Source organism: Phialemonium atrogriseum (genome assembly GCF_030411735.1).
Source record: "Phialemonium atrogriseum strain 8032-3 unplaced genomic scaffold QBC33scaffold_2, whole genome shotgun sequence".
Classification (NCBI taxonomy): Eukaryota; Fungi; Ascomycota; class Sordariomycetes; order Cephalothecales; family Cephalothecaceae; genus Phialemonium; species Phialemonium atrogriseum.
The window spans coordinates 1,853,245-1,872,227 of NW_026848139.1; the positions used below are offsets into that span (position 1 = coordinate 1,853,245).

At 54.5% G+C, this 18,983-nt stretch overlaps 6 protein-coding genes and 1 non-coding gene across 7 annotated transcripts; 3 read left to right on the forward strand and 4 right to left on the reverse strand.

Moving 5' to 3' along the window:
- The first annotated feature begins 454 nt into the window (after positions 1-454).
- Positions 455-2,115, forward strand: QBC33DRAFT_171097 (kinase-like domain-containing protein). The gene is made up of 5 exons (XM_060422326.1): positions 455-874; positions 932-1,251; positions 1,303-1,604; positions 1,670-1,835; positions 1,919-2,115. The coding sequence occupies exons 1-5, from the start codon at positions 627-629 to the stop codon at positions 2,095-2,097; spliced, it is 1,215 nt and encodes a 404-aa protein (XP_060288116.1). The 5' UTR covers positions 455-626; the 3' UTR covers positions 2,098-2,115.
- Positions 2,116-2,581: 466 nt separating this feature from the next.
- Positions 2,582-4,100, reverse strand: QBC33DRAFT_171099 (Endonuclease/exonuclease/phosphatase). The gene has a single exon (XM_060422327.1). The coding sequence runs from the start codon at positions 4,063-4,065 to the stop codon at positions 2,779-2,781; it is 1,287 nt and encodes a 428-aa protein (XP_060288117.1). The 5' UTR covers positions 4,066-4,100; the 3' UTR covers positions 2,582-2,778.
- A 775-nt stretch (positions 4,101-4,875) lies between these two features.
- QBC33DRAFT_555063 (uncharacterized protein) lies at positions 4,876-5,235 on the reverse strand (the record flags this gene model as incomplete). Its single annotated transcript, XM_060429590.1, has 1 exon — positions 4,876-5,235. The coding sequence occupies one exon, from the start codon at positions 5,233-5,235 to the stop codon at positions 4,876-4,878; it is 360 nt and encodes a 119-aa protein (XP_060288118.1).
- A 1,759-nt stretch (positions 5,236-6,994) lies between these two features.
- Positions 6,995-7,085, reverse strand: QBC33DRAFT_t17. Its single transcript has one exon. It is a non-coding gene; the product is annotated as a tRNA-Trp (tRNA).
- Positions 7,086-7,858: 773 nt separating this feature from the next.
- On the forward strand, positions 7,859-8,943 carry QBC33DRAFT_592632 (uncharacterized protein; the record flags this gene model as incomplete). Its single annotated transcript, XM_060431691.1, has 1 exon — positions 7,859-8,943. The coding sequence occupies one exon, from the start codon at positions 7,859-7,861 to the stop codon at positions 8,678-8,680; it is 822 nt and encodes a 273-aa protein (XP_060288119.1). The 3' UTR covers positions 8,681-8,943.
- QBC33DRAFT_525154 (P-loop containing nucleoside triphosphate hydrolase protein) lies at positions 8,929-14,174 on the reverse strand. Its single transcript, XM_060426787.1, has 4 exons — positions 13,882-14,174; positions 13,514-13,822; positions 11,625-13,465; positions 8,929-11,566 (listed from the first exon to the last, which is right to left on the reverse strand). The coding sequence occupies exons 1-4, from the start codon at positions 14,120-14,122 to the stop codon at positions 9,242-9,244; spliced, it is 4,716 nt and encodes a 1,571-aa protein (XP_060288120.1). The 5' UTR covers positions 14,123-14,174; the 3' UTR covers positions 8,929-9,241.
- Positions 14,175-16,073: 1,899 nt separating this feature from the next.
- Positions 16,074-17,300, forward strand: QBC33DRAFT_555066 (aquaporin-like protein; the record flags this gene model as incomplete). The annotated part of the gene is made up of 3 exons (XM_060429591.1): positions 16,074-16,438; positions 16,525-17,053; positions 17,121-17,300. The coding sequence occupies 3 exons, from the start codon at positions 16,074-16,076 to the stop codon at positions 17,298-17,300; spliced, it is 1,074 nt and encodes a 357-aa protein (XP_060288121.1).
- Positions 17,301-18,983: the final 1,683 nt, after the last annotated feature.

Sequence of the window (18,983 nt, forward strand, 5' to 3'; positions counted from 1 at the left end):
ACGAGCAGCACTTTATATAGTGCCTAGATATATATTATGTAGATGGTGAGAGGGTCGATTGATGCTCGCCAGTTCGCGCCTTCGAGTCCCTTCCACTTGTCTTTGAAACTCGGTCCCTGGCATGACCAGCGGCTACTGGGAGGCTTGTCCAATAAGTTTCCCTCCAACACGGCCAGTTTGTCTTCTCAGTCGCTCTCGAGGGGTCATTGTGCCTGCAGCCTAGGCCAATGGCGGCTACGTTTATTATTAGCTGAACCAATGCCACATAGTGTTTGTCGGCCCCAACGAGGTTGGCAGTGGAGATGTAGGCCTGGTTGGACAAGTTGGACAACCCACTGTGATAGTGGAGTTCCTAGCGCTTCGGCGACCAATTATAACGTACATGTCGCGGCTGATGATTGAAACCAAATGTTTCAATCTCAAAAAGCTTAGCCGAAGCGTCACATGCATATGTACCTGGACTGCCTTGGAGGAATGACTTACCTCAGCAAACTCATAAGACCATTTTACAAGAGAAAGTAAGGGACATTTCAGGCTGCAGCTGCCTTTTCTGTTCTCTGTTCCACGGTAACCACGATTTCACGACGTTCTTTCTCCAGCAAGTTGCCTTTCTGCCTCAAGCAAAGATGAAATCTCTTCTCAATTTGATGAAAAACTCATTGCGACGGGCCCCATCAATCCCGTTACAGTTTCCAACGACAGGGTTTGCCATCGTCAAGGATCCGCTCATCCTCGAAGAAGAGCAATTCGATGAATTCAAGGCCGGGCAGTACTACCCGGTAAACATTGGGGATGTCTACGCTTCTAAATACCAGGTTCTGGGTAAAGTGGGCTTTGGGACGACATCTACTGTGTGGCTAGCCCGCAACCTTCAGTAAGTTGACCAAGCCCCGACAAAAGGCAAAATCATGAATCTGACGTCCACTTCTAGGGAACACAAATACGTGGCCTTGAAGATTTTTAGACGAGGAGTAGACCGAGCTGAGTTCGAGATATACGCGCATCTCGGCAAGGCTAATCCTTCGCATCCCGGCCACCGTCATGTCCGGACTGCCCTGGACACGTTCGAGCTTCAATGTGACCAGGGAAACCACCACTGCCTCGTGCAGAAGCCAATGTGGGATAGCTGGAGAGACATGCTACGTCGAAATCCCACACTTCGCTTCACCGTGGAGCTCTTGAAGGCAGGCTTAGCTCAGCTGTTCCTTGCTCTGGATTACCTGCATACGGAATGCCATCTCGTCCACACAGGTAGGCGAGCAAACAGTCCTCCCTTTCTGCAAGATCTAACACCTTTCCAAGATCTCAAAGGCGACAACATCTTGCAAGAGCTAGTAGACCAGTCAGTGCTAGAAGCTTTCACCAAAGCTGAGCTTGAGACCCCGTCGGCAAGGAAATTTGTGGATGGTGCCACGGTATACGCATCAAGACGGTTCGATTTGCCCGATGACTTTGGCAATGTTGTTCTCGGCGACTTTGGTGCAGCGGTTCGAGGCGATGAGAAACGAAATCACGACGCGCAGCCGAATGTGTACAGGTCACCTGAGGTTATGTTGATGACGGAGTGGAGCTATCCCGTCGATATCTGGAACGTGGGCGTCATGGTAGGTGTCTCACTTCTCGATTCCCATTACCAAAGACGATGGCTTTATTAACTGCTTTGCAATAGATTTGGGACCTCTATGAGGGTAGACACCTCTTCTACGGGGACGACCCTGAGAAAAAGAAATACACCACTCGAGCTCACCTCGCCGAGGTAGTCGGCATGCTAGGGCCTCCACCTCTAGATCTCCTTCAAAGAGGGAGACGGAGCATGGAGTTCTTCACGGAAGATGGTACAGATTTCTGCTCCGAGCTGGCCTCCGAGCTGGCCACATCGTGGTACCACACGTATATGCTAAATCCTTGCTTGAATCAGGAAAATGGAAGGCCGATGTCGACGTGCCGCAAGGCACGAGTTTGGAGAATTCGGTGATGCACCTCGAAGGCGAGAAGAAGGAGGAGTTCCTAACATTCGTGAGGGGGATGCTTCAATGGCGCCCCGAGGATAGGAAGACGGCCGCACAGCTCCTCAATGACCCTTGGCTTCGGAGCTAACGAATGTCACCCGAAGGGCTGCCTACGAATAGGCCTCAGCTCAAACTAAATCTCACCGACATGAACGCGTGTATTACGGACAAGTCACAGGACGAATACGCCTGGGACCATCGGTGCGAAGTCGAATACACCAGATCCCGTGGATGCCATGCGGAGCCTCGGGGAGAATACACTTGGTCTTGGGACGACCACACCATGCGCCAGGACGAATGCATCACGCTTTGGGTCGACCGCGCCTGGCCTCGGAACGGCACCTTCACAGACAAGCTTGCTAGACTCAGGGACATACTTATTGCATTATATGAGTGTCTTCGCTCCACAGTCCTTGGACCACCTACACCACAGTTGTTCGGACGACATGGAGAGCACAGTATAATACTGTTCTACCAAACACATATATATCCCCTCGGGGGCCTGGGCGGGCGGTGTGCAGGATAACCCACATGCGAAGCACCGCTCATGCAATGGGTATCTGCTCGCACTGGGATAACCCTTCTAATTGGTACGGAATTTGGATGTGCATGCAGCAGAAGGTAGTGACGATTCGGGTCAGCCAGAACAGTGCCAACGGAGGAGCGGATTAGCAAGGATTCTTCGAGCTACATACACAGAGAGAAAAAGACTAGGAAATATAGAAACTCTAGTTTGCCTACGATAGATAATATCACCGGAAATATTTTGTTAATCCACTCCATCCTTCTTAGGCTTGCGTATCTCGCTCGGCCCAAGATCTCCCAACGCGACCTCAACCCAGAGAGGCACATGGTCACTGGGCCCACGCTCCGCAGGCGAATCCAAAATCCCCGTGCCCAAAACCCGCCCGCTCTCCCACAGCGCCTTGGACACGATAACCAAGTCGACCCTATCGCAACTACTCCCCCACTCCCTCGTCCGCGGATAATACGTGTACCTCCTCTCCAACCCATGCACCGCCCTAAAAGCATCAACCCCATCCAGACACGGCCCCCTCCCCTCCCCCTCCGCCCCAACATACGCCCCAGCCCGCACATTATCCCCCTCCCCAAAGAACCGAACATTAAAATCAGCCCTATTAACCGCATGCCTGGCCGGCCACGTCCGCAGCCGCGGGTAGCCATCCAGCGGCCCGCGCGCGACGTTGAGGTCCCCCGCCACGACGACGCCGAACCCGCGGCGCTCGAGACCGAGGCACTCGTCGCGGAGGCGCGCGTGGAACGCGACCTTGTGGTCGTGGCGCGTCCTGCCGCCCGCCGCAGGCGCGCCCGTGGCCGGGTCGCGGTACGGCGCCGAGGTGCCGTTGACGGCGTAGACGTTGATTAGGGCGAGGCGGGAGGAGGAGCTGGAACCCTCTGTGTCTGCCTTGGTTGCCTGGGGTCGGGTTTCGCCCGCTGCTGGTGGTGGTGGGGCTGGCGAGCGGGTCTCGACGATGCTGACGCGCCCCTCTAGGTCCCAGTCGACGGCGCGCACGCGGGCGACGTGGGCCCGCGCGAAGTCGGCGCGCAGGACGGTGCCGACGCCGTAGAGCCTGCCCTGGAAGGCGCCCGCGTTGTGTCTGTCCCGCGGCAGGGACGCGTCTAGGGTGTAGGTCCTGTCGGGCGTCGATCTGTCGCCTGGGCCGAGGCATGGGGTGTTGACTGCTGAGAGGAGGCGGGCTAGCGCGGTGGGGTTGGCTGGGTCGACCTTGAGCTCTTGCAGGAAGAGGACTTCGGGCCAGTTGTGCCGCGATAGGAAGGCCCGGAGGGAGTGGCTGCTCCTCTGCGGGACGGCCTCGGCGCCACTTGATGGTTTGAAGAAGGTTGTGATGCGGCCTGACGAAGGAGGGGGGACGAAGGGCCCTATGCCGTTGACGTTCCACGAGAACAGGCGCACCGTCTTTGGTGCGTCAAGTGGTTGTGGAGGCGGGTTTCCCTCCGGTTTTGCATCTTCGACGCAGTCAGGGGGTGCAAGTTTCCTGCGCTTCAGGGGCGGCGGGCTGATTTTTCGATCCATTTCTCTCAGACATTTTAGAGGGCTATTTGCTCGGTGCAAAGTTGAGCATAAAATCCACGAACCGCTTTAATTATTAACTAATGAACTTGCGCGGGACGGATCGAAAGTGCGTGATGACGTCACAATATTGGTGTGGTCTAACTTAAGAAGCAAACAACATCTCTACCAGGAGTTATTAGAGGTCGAGATGTTGAAATGTCGATATGTCGATGCATCGCGCCTTGAACATACGTAACCGACTCTAGTTGAAGTCTTGTCACCCCTTGTGTTACCCTAGGCGGGAGTGGCGGAAGGATCAGCATCGTGCAGGTCAGGAGCTATCAGCTTGAACTCGATCTAGGATGGAGGGTGAACCACCCATCGCTGGGTTTCGCGGAGATGGAGGGGACGGGCCAGTCGTGTCAACCTGGTTCAGTCCCACACCCTCATCAGTTAGCTGTACGCAGTACTCGAACTGAGGAGTGAGGCGCAATGATGACACCCAAGAAAATGCGGCTTAGGGTAAATTATTTTTTTCATATGGGTTATATTCGTTGAGGTTGACCTTGTAGATTTGGAGATGTTGACGATGCTTCGGCGTTCTTGGCTAGTGAAGACATAAGCAAGAATGAGTGACAGGTTCGTTGTGCTCTGTGGACGAAGTGATCTCTGAAATACACAGGGCCACATGCTGACGTGGCACACAAGACGGGACTGAACAGCTGTATGCCCAAAGTCGTATTTAGAGAATGAAAGATTGCCCCTCCCCGAGATTCCACCCACAACCATCTGCCCGTCTCTCCACCCCCTTCCACTGCCCAGACTCCTCACTCACTGCTTGTAGCACCTAGCATTGGGGCCACCGCAGTCGTCGGCGGCGCCGTAGTCGCAGCAGTCGCCGTTGGGAGCGCACTCGAAGATGTGGTTGGCCACCCGCTTCTTGGTGATGACCCAGGCGCCGTTGTTGGTCCACACGCAGTTGCCGCACGAGTGGAACTGCTTGCCGCGGCTGTCGCACTTGCACCCGTTAGCCACGCACGCCCGCTTCTTCAGGTGCCCGCCGAGCACCTCGCCCCGCGCCTCGACGCCGGGCTGGATCTCGCCGATGGCGAGCTGCTGCAGCTCCGGAGTGCTGTCAGCGGTGGCCGCTGCGGCGGCGATGAAAAGGGCAAGGGGACCGAGGAAGCGCATGGTGGTGGGTTTGTTTGTTTTGTTTTGTTTGGGTTCGTTACGGTGCCTTGAGAGAGAAGCTCTGAGTCAGCACTACAAGGTCAGGATAGCGCATCGAGAGAGCACATGAGCGCTTTGCGGAACCTACCGAGGAGTGCTCAGGATGGCTAAGGTATTCAGCGATGGTATTGAGAGACTTATTCTCCCCATCACCATCCCCCGACAATGCCTCTACTTATATATCCATTCCATGCCCCAAGAGCCTGCCCCAAGAGCCACGGGATTATGTGCCATCAGGACGGCCAATTCGATCCCCGTCTTACAGTAGCTCCCGATGTCTCTGCCTCAAAATGCTCAAATCTTGTCGAATATTGTCCAGCTTCACGATGTGTCGGACGATCAAGGCCTAAGCCGGTCAATTCCATGTCCGTCTTATGCGACACTCCAGATACCGCTGGTCTCAGACATTGTATTGCCCTATCTTTAAAAGATAAATTCCTACAGCGGATGGAGATCAATGCCCCAAGTGATGCTACTCCAAGCCGGGGTTCTTGGTGATTGGGCAGGGATGTTGTATTCAAGAGTCAAAATTACAACATCATCCGGTGTTAAAACCGCGTGGCTGGTCGCCAGCTCAACATGCAGCGGCTTGCCGCGTACGTGTGATGCGCCAGTTTTCTATTCTTGGCCGAAAGGTAACCCAAATTGCGACCCTGATTCGTCCGTGAGTCCCAAAATGAAACATCCGGTAGCGTTGACTCGGTGCTTGCTGCATTTCAGCTGTGATTTTAATTAATTACCTGCTCAATGACCGCAACGTTTCAATCGGCGAGATCCCAGTCAATTGGCTGTGAGGTCACGATCTCAACCGGGCCGATGGATGCTTTTGCTTATTGTCACCGCCGAAGCCCTCGCCTAGGAAACATCGTCGGCTCGACCAGTGATAGGAATTGTCAGCTCTGTGTGGGCTGACCGGGCACCAATGTAACGGGACCAAGCGCTTCGCCACAGCTCTGCGCTGGCCGGTCTTGACGATCGGCTCTGTAACCTGAATTGGATCTGCATTCCGAGGTCCCGATCTGCATCAGCCTTCCCTATAGTGTGGCAGGCAGCTGATTACCCCACAACCCCTTACATGTCAGCATTGTAAGATATGTTCTCAAAGTTCAGCTGCGAAGGGGCAACCTCACTCCGCTGTGTTACGAAGTACTCGGGCATGATTGACAAAGTCATCACTATTAGTCCAGATAATGATGGTGCTTTTTGAAACTCGGTGGAGTTGTGTGAATAAGACGGCCCAAGGCGTACTTTTGAACCAGAAAACTTACATTTGGATTACCAAACTTCGCCAAGCCATACATATAGGGCGGGCGAAATACAGGTAAACCACGCATTATTAGGAATGGAATAGAACTGTCTGATCTGTCAGGATAATCAACCGGTGGGCGAAACGAAGGTAAAAGCAGACGGGATTCACATGTCCATCAGCACAGCAAAAAAGGGTAACGCACCGGAGTTGCCTAGTAAGGCCACAAACAAACAGCAGAGACAAAGTAGTGATTAGTAGATAATTACCTAGTCAGCTAAAGTTAGTGGTAGTCTCTGTCTATCCTCACACTAGGTAGGTAAGATTTGAAAGCTCTACCCCTCTACCCCTTCAGTCGAGTCGGTTGAGACGCAATGTTAGTCGTCAGGGGCAAAAAAAAGGCCGCATTTCAATCCTCGTCCCCCCGCTTGGACTGGAGGAATAATTAAATAAAAATGAAGACAAAAAGAATGGTGACCCTAGCCTGACTCGAACAGACAACCTTTTGATATGTTCCTCTGAAAATCAGTTGGAATCAAACGCGCTACCATTGTGCTATAGGGCCGATGATTTAGTGCTATGCAACGATTCAGTCTAAGCATGATTATATAGTAACGATGTTAGCCAACCAATAATGCAACAAGCTGCGGAGAATGCCAAGCCGCAGTTTTCCTTCAGGTGGGTCTAGGGGCGGGTACTTGGAAATTTCAGATGCGGGTTGCACACGGGCTCGACGGGGCACCCTCGGGCCTAGACCGGCTCTTGGGACGACGAGTTGCACCACCGCCACCGCCTCACTGATGTACTTCATCACCGTGCCGTGGGGCGCCCCTATTCATTTACAGTAGGGTAGGCATTCTGCCTTCATCGCTCTGCGCTGGCTCTAGAACTTATGAGTCAAAGTAAATAGAACTGACCATCTCGTCATCCTCACACATTAATTCCCGCAACTCACCCTTTCGCAGTTTCTGAGCTGAGATGAGGTTCCCATTCACAATAAAAGCAGTGTGAAAGATAAGTGATATCCTGCCAAAGGCGAAATTTGCAGGACAAAGTTCCATCACAACAAATTAGTGCAGGTTAGACGGCGTCTGCAAAATGGGGCACCGCATTTGCCGGAGCGGGGAATCTTGGGATTTCGGGTATCTCGATTTTCTCGCCCACGTCATGTTGAAAACCATTACCATCCGCCGACGAATTCACAACTCTCGATAACTCTTGGCTCCGACCTCCGGTTTCCGCATAATTCGGCCCAACCAGTCGGGGGTGAAGAGCCAGTGACCGCCTTCTGACCGGCCCTCCCCAACCCCCTATCCGCGCCCCCCCACAACCTCAACAATGGCCCAAACCCGCTGGCCCAGCTCAGCCAAAGCAGCCATAAGCTTCACAATGGACAACCTCGGCGAAGCCCAAGACGTGAACAAGGGCCTCTGGCCGCCGCACGAGCCAACAGGCCACCACCCCTCCGTGACAACCACCCTCCCGCGCATGCTCGACTCCCTAGCCCGCCACGGCGTGCGCGCGACTTACTTCGCCGAGTCGTGGAGCCTGGCCGTGTACGCCGCCGCCGTGGCGGACCTGCGCAACCGCGGCCACGAGGTGGCCTGGCACGGCTACCAGCACGAGCCGTGGGCGGCCCAGTCGCCCGCCGACGAGGACCTCAACTTCCGGCGCAGCTTCGCCGCCGCCTCCGACGCGGGGATCACGTACGCCGGCTTCCGACCGCCGGGGGGAACCGTCAACGAGCGGACGTACGGCCTCCTGCGGCGGCACGGCGTCGAGTACGTGTCGCCGCTGGGCACCTTCGGCGTCGGCGGGGAGGGCGTCGTGGTGCTGCCGTTCGAGTGGCGGGGCGTCGACGCGTTCTACTACATGGACAAGTTCGCCGACATCCGGGAGGCGCACGGGGAGCCGAGGGAGTGCCTCGCGCCCGGCGCGTTCAGGGAGTTCCTGCTCGCCAAGATCGACGAGGTCGTCGCCGCGGGCGGTTACCTGTCCGTCCTGTTCCACCCCTTCCTGCAGACCAGCGAGGAGAGGTTCGCCGTCATGGAGGACGTGCTGCAGCGCATCGCCGGCGACCCGGATATCTGGTGCGCGCCCTGCAACGAGGTTAGTCGGTGGGTGAGGGAGCACCCGAGCCTCTTTGGGTCGGAGAGTTAGCCTGAATGGACCAAAGTCGAATTAATTGGAGAATGAAACTCGGAGTGATTCCCCAAATTTGGGTACTGGTCCAACAGCCAACCATTTTTGGTTCTTGGACATTCAAGGCGAAGGAGGCACGGGAGAGATTGCAGGCGAGCGACCGGTATCCAAGGGCAATTTTCAATCTTTGGCAGACCTGGAATGGCTCGCTGACCTTAATAGATAAGGTAGAAATATTACGAGTGCTGGGCCCCAGAGGCTTTGCATGGCACAGAAAGAAGCCAGTGGGTCTTAATATGTACTATCTGAGCACGTAGTTATACATATCATAAACGAGGTTGCCCGTTCGTGCGCAACTAGTTTACGCTCAATTACGAAACATGCAAACAAATCAAACCAAGTATTTGGTGTATGCCAGGACTGGATCTCGTCAGTCCATAAAATGCTGGTTGTAAAGCAACTAGGCGGCCTGTAAGCATAATTATGGTTGGACATTTTAACTCGTCCCAAGGCATTCTCCCTCAACAAGCAACGGGGAATCGGGGTGGGTGGCGCGCCAGATCAGTTTGCTCCCATCGTTCAGACGAAGGTCACATAGCCCCGGAATAGGTCGACAAAGTCTTGGTCAAAGTCCTGGACCCACGAAGGCTCACCGTCCTGCTTCCCCGGTCCCTCCCCCGCAACTGTACCACCGCCATTGCCAGGCTCCGGGCCCAGATCGTCATGGCTCGTTTGCATACGGCCTAGGGAAGGGGCTCTAGTGGCTTCGTCGTCAGCCATGACTTCGCCTCCGAGGTTATGGCACGTGGGCTCGTCAAAGTCGTTCTCGGGAGCATCCGAAGACTGGTCGCTTTGGGAGGACGGGGAAGAAGCCACATCACATAACTTCGCGGCCTCCCGAATTGCTTTCTTTGCCGAGCGGTTGTCCAATTCATCCATCGATTCTGGCTGGTTTGCGATTGGCGAAATAGGGAGGTTGGCAATTGTGGAGTAGAGCATGGTGTCCATAGCTCCAGATTTGAAGGGCCCTTGAGAACCATGTCCATGTTCCTGTTGTGGTTGTGTGTGCTTGCTGCCAACAAGTTTGTTTCCGCTGCCGTGGTCAAACTCATCCAAGTCACCGTAGTCCGTCGACTCTCCCCGCGACGAAATAATCTCACCGCCCTCGTTGGTACCTGGGTGGACAACTGATGCGTTCGAGCGGTAACTCACCTGCCCGCCTTGCGACTTGCCGTCGATATCGTCTTGGACCCGACCTCTTGAGATGCTCTTCTTTCTGCTTCTCTGCCCCTTTGGTAACTCCGTGTGCGGGTCCGCATCATCATCACTGAAGGCGGAGAGGTCAATGCACTCGAGATCAGAATCGTCCCAGACAGTGTTCCGCCAGTTGGTTTCCTCGGCTGGTGCTGGATTGAGTAACTGGTGGTCGGGCTTTCTGGTGCTAGCCATGTCGCCGTCTTGTACCTTTAGACGCTTATTCCAGGCAACTGATCCGTCTCTGGCGATAGGATTGGTACGGGGCAGTGCAGGCTCGGAAGGACTACCCCCATCCTCGCCGCCTGTCTTTCTCTTTTTGGAAGAAGGTTTGATCTTCCGAGGCTTATCAAGGCCATCTTTACAGCATCGGTGGGTACATAGTTTGCCAGCTTTGGTTGGAACACCTCCGCTGCAGGCGTGGTTGCACTGCCACCTCCCGTTCGGCAGCTGGACAGGCTCACGTTGGAGCTCAGCCTCAGGTCCTGGGGCGTGCCGACTGCTCAAGGGACCCGAGCCCCAAAGTCGGAACTGCGACTGCGGCGTTGTCGATCCGAGCAGCTCATTAATGAGCGGAAACTCGTCGTCGTCGTCTGGTTCCGGAACTTCTCCGGCGCGCTGTTCTTCAACTGTGTTCACGAGCTCTGCCGCCTCCAGAAGTTCAGCATCACAAATGTCCGCGTCATTCCCCTCCTCAAACGTCCTGTTGATGTGAGAATGACGAACTTGGGATTCGTCGTTCTGTGCTTTCGGGAAGGCCGAGGCTGGGATATTGTGCTTGACGGACTTTGAGACACAAGCGCCAACAATCTCCTGACAACCGAAGTTGCACTGTATTTGATCACTCGCTCCGTTGAGCTCGGCGGTAAATTTCAACTCCAACCCGCTTGTTTTATCGACCTTGTTGAGACTCCCACGCCAGAAGTAGACCAGCGCACCGCTAGTGGTCTCTGCGAGGAACGTCGCAAACGGAATCTTGCCGAGCCAGTTGGACTGGCCTTTGGGGTTCATGTGACGAAGAACTGCCTTCACGTTGACTGCGAGGACGTCTTTGCCGCCGAACGAGGTGATGCCGTGGCCTGTGACCGAAGCCTCGATGGCGAGGCGGGGAAACTTGTCCAGATGGTCGAGCGTTTTCTTCCCAAACGGCGGGTTCCGCGCAAGGAGCCTCTCGATCTCGCTGTAATCCTTCTCCGCAAGCTGCAACACTGTCCGCACGTCCTGGCTTACCAACTTCCTCATGCCGACTGCTCCAATCGATGGGATCTGCAGCAACTGAGACGGCCGCCCTTCCCACGCCTCTGCGGCCACGGATCTGGCAAGTTCAAGGGCTGTTCTAGTACCAATACTGTCGCGATCATGGCCCTTGCAGTCAATGACGCAGCACAGGAGGCGCTGTAGTCGCTCAAAGACGAGTCTCTTCTCCATGATAAGCTGCCGTTTGAGCTTCGACCCTTCCGTTGAGTCGGGATATTCGCCGCCGCCAAGGTGAAGCTGAACGAGCAGGGATATCTTGTGCCAGGTCTGGGTGACCGACTCCCTGATCGGGAACATGATGAAAGGAGATCTGTTGACTTCCCGGAAAAGGACTCTCTCTGCTGGCTTGAAACGAAACTCCTTGAATTCCGCCGCTCTGGAGACAGTATTCAGCTGGAAGGTATGTCAGCCAATGCTCAGCCGGTCTTGGAACTGCGGCTGGACTACCCACAAGTTCTTCCATCTTCACTGCTCTTGGAAGCTCAAGCAGCAGCTTCATCGTGTTGAACTCGACCATATACTTGGCCATGGCGCATCCGTACTCAGTTGCCGTGAATGACTGGCCTTGGGTCGTTAGGCCAAGCTCCTGCAATAGCTTTATATCTCGCTCGCATATTTCCGCCAGCCGGTCATCAGTGTCCTGTATGCACGATGCCGACTCGGTTAGCCGATAATGGTCAGGGTTTCGTCGCATTCGAACACTCAGAAACGTCCCGCTCAGCCACTTCTTCGCGGATGGGAGGTCGCCAATGGTACGCAAACCAATCTCGGAATTGAGGTGCTCAATGAGGTGAAGATGAAGGGTGCTCTCCAGGATCTCCTGTCCCGATACCATCTTTTCGTACCGCCCTTTGTTGGCGTTTCTGGTAAGGATGATGGCATTCGCACTGTCATCGAACTGTGGCCTGCCGGCGCGTCCCAGCATTTGCATGGCCTCCAAGTCAGAATAGTCCTGCAGCCGACCGTCTTGAAACCCGACAGTACCCTTCAGCACGACCGTGTGACAGGGCAAATTGACGCCCACGGCGAGAGTGGAAGTGCAGCAAATGACCCCCAGATCGCCCTTAAGGAAGTGCTTCTCCACGGTGTTGCGGTCCTGGGCATCGAGACCGGCGTGATGGAACGCAACCCCGAATTGGACGATCTCTTGAAGCTCCCTGCTGACGACGGGAATGCGGCTGGAAGGAGCGTGCCAAATTTTGTCGTCGTTGCCCATGGCGGCCCACAGCTCAGCAAGCTTGGCGGCCGTCGTTTCACAGGATTTCCGGGTGAAGCAGAAAATGAGGATTGGCTTTCGGCGCGTATGGTTTGCAAGCAGCATGGGGAGCTTTTGGTCGAGGAACTTGTCGAAGATGTAGTCATTCCCATTGCAGTCGTAACCGTACACGTACTTCTTGAGCTTGACTGGTCGGAGATCCTCGCCGAAGACCTCTCGACGAGCGGGAAGATGCTGGTTTGTGTGATCTCGCCCAAGCCATTTGGCGATGTCCCCAGAGTTGGGTACGGTCGCGCTCAGTGCCACAAAGCGGACATTTGCGCCAATGGTCTTCATGCGTGATACCACGGCTTCCAATGTGGCCCCACGAACATCCTTGAGGATATGGACCTCGTCAATCAGGAAAAGCTCAACCATCTGAAGAAGCTTTCGGTGATCGTGCCACTTTCTGGTGATGGAATCCCATTTCTCAGGGGTCGTGATGATAATCGAGGCGTTGCCAACGCGCCGCATTTCAGAGTAGGAAGTGTCTCCAGTCAGTTCGGCGCATTGGAGATTCATGTGGCCGAATTTCTTCTCCCAATCCCGCGTACGCTCCGAGCAGAGGGCTTTTGTCGGGGCTTGATAGACGATCTTGAAGTTCTCGTTGCCCCGTTCGGCAACCAGTTTGCACACTGCTAGTTCCAGGATCACTGTCTTGCCGCTCCCCGTCGGGGCCGAAACCACAACATTGTCATTAGAGCAGTATACCGCATCGAAGCACTTGGATTGTACTGCGTTGAACACTTCGTAGGGAAACAGTGCTCGGAACTTGTCGGGCAGTGCCTGTCGAGGGCTGATGAGAGGTATCCCGTTTGCCATCGGAGGCGCGTGAGGAAGCTCCATCTGAGAAGACAGGATTTTCTGCGGCTGGGAGGGCGACAAGCTCATCTGTGTCGGTTGTGGGTCGGTTGGATATGACGCGTGAGAGTGCTTGCGAAGACCGGCTCTTGCAGCTGGGCTTGAACTTCCAGGTTCTGAGGACGACGTTGCAGTTGTGGATGGCTTCCTCGTGCCTTGGCCATGTTCGTAGGATGCTGTCCTAATTAGTATTGAATAATCAGGAAGAGGCGGAAAGTACTCACCCGAGTAGAATGGCGGTGTATCCTGCTGCAAGCCGGGATGCAGTTCTCTCAACCGATGAGCTGGCGCTCGGGTCGCCGTATTCAGTGTTGCAGGGTTGGGCATCTGACTCCCGGAGAATTGGGATCCGAGAGAACATTGAGTTCCAGGGAAGGGACCATTGGGGAATGAGAGTCCAGAGTAGCTTGTAGGATGTCCAACCGGGACAGACGAACGGGTGGGAAAATTACTTGGTGGGAGTGAAATCCGCTGGGTGCCGTGGATCGTTGCACTGGAAGTGTGCGGTGACGGAATGCCCAAGAGCCGTCGATCTACACCCGTACCACAGTCAGCGTCATCATAACCGCCATATTGGGCACGGAGGACGAACCGAATTCATCAAGTCCGTGGTGATCAAAGCCCGACAACATGGAACGAGGGACATGGTACGTTGATGTTTGTTGAACATGTCTCGGAAACCCATCGTTCAGGGATGCATTATGCATAGATTCGGGAGTAAAGTTTGGTTGGACTGGGTCCTCTCTCGGCTCACCGCCGGTTGGGAAGGGAGTCCGTTGGCCTGGGATCCTCTGGCCAACTCGGGGCCCGTCCCAGTGCCAGCCTGCCGACATGATGGCGGGTTCTTTTTTGTGGCCGGGGGGAGGATCGGGATCGGTCGGCCAGATCCCCTCCGGTATCGTAGAATTGATTGACAAAATATTTGGAGGCGATTAGAAGATGAAGGAAATAAGACGCATTGGACTCGCCCGGGTTCGACGAACGGGCATGGGGGATTGTCTTGGAAGATACTCAACTCGAGTGGCCAAGAGGCTTCGGAGGGGCAGGAGGTACAACATGGTCACGAGCGTCTGCACCTACTTTGTTTGGATAGATAGACCGGTAGTACCTGCCAGTTGAGAAATGATTATACGTAAAGGTACCTACTGTCCAAGTCGCCCCTTTCTCTCAGATTGGGGAGGACATTGCGGCCACATGCTCACGTGACCCCCCGACCGCCTACGCAAGACCGGAGATCCGGATCTATACAGGGCTTATTGGAGTAGCTTCGTTGTGGGGAGCCCTGCCAGGTATATGCACCAAGCTGGTTAGTATCGAGCGTGGTCGACCTCCCCGGCAATCAGCACCGACACTTGTCGAGCTGCCAAAGGGATAAACCATCCCAAGAGACGTAGAAAATATCAATATGGGCTCGGCTTTCTTGCGGGCCGACCCGGCGGTGCCCGGTGGAACCAAGGCCGGCCTTCTGTGTCGATCGACATGGTGACCAAACGGCCTCAATCCTCTCACATTGCCATCAAAACGAAGGTCCGCCCCACTCCCGAGATTGTGCTCCGATGCAACCCGCAAAAGGCAGCCATTGAGAAACGGGTGGTAGAAAAGAGTGTTTCCCTTTTGGATACGTCCTTCTTCCAATCCATCCATCATTTAAAGCTCCGATACTCTGGGTACTTGTCCAGTCTGCCGAACGGTCCAAGAACATGGCACTATGTGACGGGATTCCGGAGCCCCACGTTTTTGCCATCCGTACATGGCCGGAACGCACGGGGCACTTCGGATGCCTAACGGCTGTGTACACTGATCCGAGGGACGAGGTCGGGGCCCGTAAGCTTAATACTCTCCCGGCAACATCGACGGTACTTATTACGCATATACAAGAATCCTAGTGATCAGCTACTGCCCCGGAAATACCACGGGGGTTTACCAGGCTAGCACTCGTGTGCCGACCATACCCCCTGCATGCCGAAGATCTTGGCGTACATACCTGCGATTAGCGTATGCAAAGACACTCTGACGTCAGTCCACCCGAATCATGGTCGCGAATCTGGGCGTACCTCATGACTTGCTAGTGTTTGAAGATTCAGCCAAACTTTGCGTCATGGCTTTTCTTCACAGTTTCGAGATGCTGCAGTCCATCCTCGCATCTGCATCTGCCGAATCCCATTAGCTATCCACCTAGGTTGCCACGGTTTCGAGCAACTGTTCGAGAGCACACCAAGCAACTCGATGGAAGAACCATTGTCTCGCCATCCGAGGATTGAGTCTCCATAATCTGTACTCAAAGGATCTAGTGGCATGTCCGGTGGATACTTCAAGCTCAGATCGCCCTTGGTTAGGGTTTCCCACTAAGTTTCAGGTCCTATAGGCAGCGTTCTAGGGACATTATGGCGGAAGAGACAGTGGGACTCCGCTCCGGCGAAGCCGAATCGGGGATCCGCCAGTGGGTCGGTGCGCCTATCAATGCAGAAAGTTTGGTGGCAACATGCCGTCGTGCAAGATCCTGCCTCGGCTTGAGAACATTGATGGGAATATCCTTGATATACGCATCATCCCAACGACCTCCATCTTCTTCCCCAGCCCACACTGCATGCAATCTTATGCACACATAAACAATATCACAAAACTCTCTGCGCTTGGGCTTTTTATATCGCACGCGTCTTCACCACTGATAACGACGTCTGGAGGGTCCACATCGAAACAAAATATCTCGAAAACTCTAAAACAGACCCCCCACCCCTTTCCCCTCCCCGCTGGGGACGAACCTCCCACCTATAACCTTTTCCCATGGCCATCCCCCCGACGTTTTCTTCTCCATCCCCCTCCCCCTCCTTCTCGCATGCCTCCTTCCCGTCCTTGGGCTCGGCCGCCAAGTCCGAGCAGGCAGTCCTCCCGATGGGGATCGAGTCGACGCACGACGAGCGGGCCTTCGCCACCGCCCATGACGCCCCCGTGAAGCCCCCGACGCCCGCGCCGGTGCCGGCTGACGAGCCAGACCTGGCGTGGCCGAGGGCCCGGACCGTGATGCAGGACGCTTTCTCCGAGTTCTTCGGCGTCTTCATCATGATACTGTTTGGAGACGGGTCTGTCGCCCAGGTCACTCTAAGTGACAAGAAAAGTGGTGACTACCAGAGCATTTCTTGGGGCTGGGGGTAGAGTCTACCTTTTTATTTCCCTCTACTGCTTAATTGTTGCTTTTCTCTGTTCTTTCCTCCTCGTATACTGACATCCTGCCCAGTCTCGGAGTCATGCTCGGGTTCTACGTGGCCGGCAAGTCAGGCGGGCACCTGAACCCGGCCATCACGCTGTCCAACTGCGTGTACCGCAAGTTCCCCTGGCGCAAGCTCCCCGTGTACGCGGCGGCGCAGGTGCTGGGCGCCATGGCGGGCGCGGCGGTGGTGTACGGCAACTACCGGTCGGCGATCGACAACTTCGAGGGCCACGGGGTGCGCACCGTGGGCGGCAACATGTCGACGGCCGGCATCTTCTGCACGTACCCGCAGCCCTTCATGACGCGGACCGGCATGTTCTTCTCCGAGTTCCTCGCCAGCGCCATCCTGCAGTTCGTCATCTACAGCCTTCTCGACAACGGCGCCGGGAAGCTGATGCCGCTCTCCCTGTTCTTCCTCATCTTCGGCCTCGGCGCCTGCTTCGGCTGGGAGACGGGTTACGCCATCAACTTGGCCCGGGACTTTGGGCCACGCCTCGTCACGTACATGATCGGGTACGGCCCCGAGGTCTGGTCTGCGGGGGGGTATTACTTCTGGGTGAGTGGATTTACCTCTTGATTTACCCGCTGTTGTGAATGCGCATTAATGCAGCCCACCTGTGCAGATCCCCATGGTCGCCCCGTTCCTCGGATGCTTGACTGGCGGCTTCCTCTACGACGTATTCCTTTATACTGGAGCCGAAACCCCGATTAACACGCCTTATATGGGCTTCCCGAGGCTCCTTCAACCGAAACGCAGTGTTTGGTCCAACACATACGTCAAAGACGAAGTGAGCAAGGCGTAACTCTGGGGAAATTGGAACTTGGAACTTGGAACTTGGAACTTGGATCCCGCTGTGGACCAGATTTCCTCTTTATGATGTCTGATTAGTGATGATAATGCCGGCGATCTTTGGTGCCTTGCCCATATCCATCGATGAGTTTCACGAGCGGGGCGTTTGGGGCTGGCTTTAGTTGTATTTGAAGGGGGGCAAATCCCGTGTAGACTACCTATATGGAGTGTAAATAGAATCTGAATAGAAGCTGGAATGATTTTGACTCAGGATAGAAAACAATGCAGTGTCCCTGGACGGGGCTGGTTCCACGGCTTCGGAAATTGGCAGTGGGTTTCTGCCGAACATAAATGCATGAAGTTGTCGATACTGGGCAATTGACTCTAATTATCTCCTAACTGCGCGGTTGGAAATGCTGTGCGTTGGGAATGGGGCAGTCGTGTGACAAATAAAAATACTCTGGGCCCGGCTCCAGATGTGGAGCAACGGCATTCGGGCCTTCATGTAACCCAAGTCATGTTAGTGTTTGGCCTATGGAGGTGGTTCCGAGGCTGTGCTTTTATCGAGTGGATTAAATTATGCCCGGCCTTGACCTGTACTACCACACCTTGGCCTAAAGAGTGTTCCTTGCCGTAGCAACAACTCACTGGGTATGTCGTAAATATTTGGTGACTCGGGGTATCTTCAGCATAGGGTGCAGTATTTAGTAGCCCTTGATCGCTTGATGGTTGTGCCAAGAGATAGTCAACAAGGGGGAGAGACTCGCGGTGTGGTTCTGTTGATTTTGAGCAGTTCGATTCGTCCATTTCTACCTCGATGACTTGTATTAACCCTTTGAAAGTGAAAAAGAGATTTCGTAGGTTCTGTCTCAATACTTACTCACGAGATCCAAAAGCTAGCTTCAACTCGACCTCTCCCGCTTTAACCCCCTTTGCTTGCCCAATCATTTAGTTCCGAGGGACCGTCTAATTATGCGGAGTATGAGGATGGTTTCCTCAATTTCGTAGTCGTATAACTGCTGTACGAAACGTTCTATCAACGTAAGTTTATTAAAGAATATCCACCTGTTTGTCTTTTGGTTCTCGGGCTCCTTTGGAAGGCATATCGCAAGGGCAGTCGGATCGGAGTCTTGGAGCTTGAGAGGACTGCTAATTACCCGGGGCGGTGGCGAGTTATTATACGTAGATGGCTGCACCGCAAATGGATGCTTGCTCTCTATGGGGGCTTTTGAAGTTGCCGCCGTGCCTCTTTCTCCTGCAGTGTCCACTCTGTTGTAGCAAGCTAGATATTTAAAAGAAGGGCGTTTGGAAGTCGCAGATACGCTTTTCGAGTTTGTTAGTATCGCGCTTATCTGAACAGAGCTTGCCTCTCGCGCAGTATCCATGGTCGCGGTTCCACAGCTAAGGAACGCGGCGTCATGTAACCCAATTTGGCCATGCATGTATGACAACCCCTGAACTTTAGGAATTGCAATTGCCACTACCTAACGAACCAGCCAGCTTATTCTCTGCGCCAATTCAGTGATGAGGATAGTCTCAAGTGCCGTGTCAGTGCTTCATAGACGGAATAATGCGCGGGGAATATCCTTCAAGAGACTGAATTCACTTTAATAGAGAACCAGTACTAATACATTACCAAGTGGAAATTCCATCCCAGGTTACAGAGACCAAATCTTTAGTGAAACTCTCGGGTATA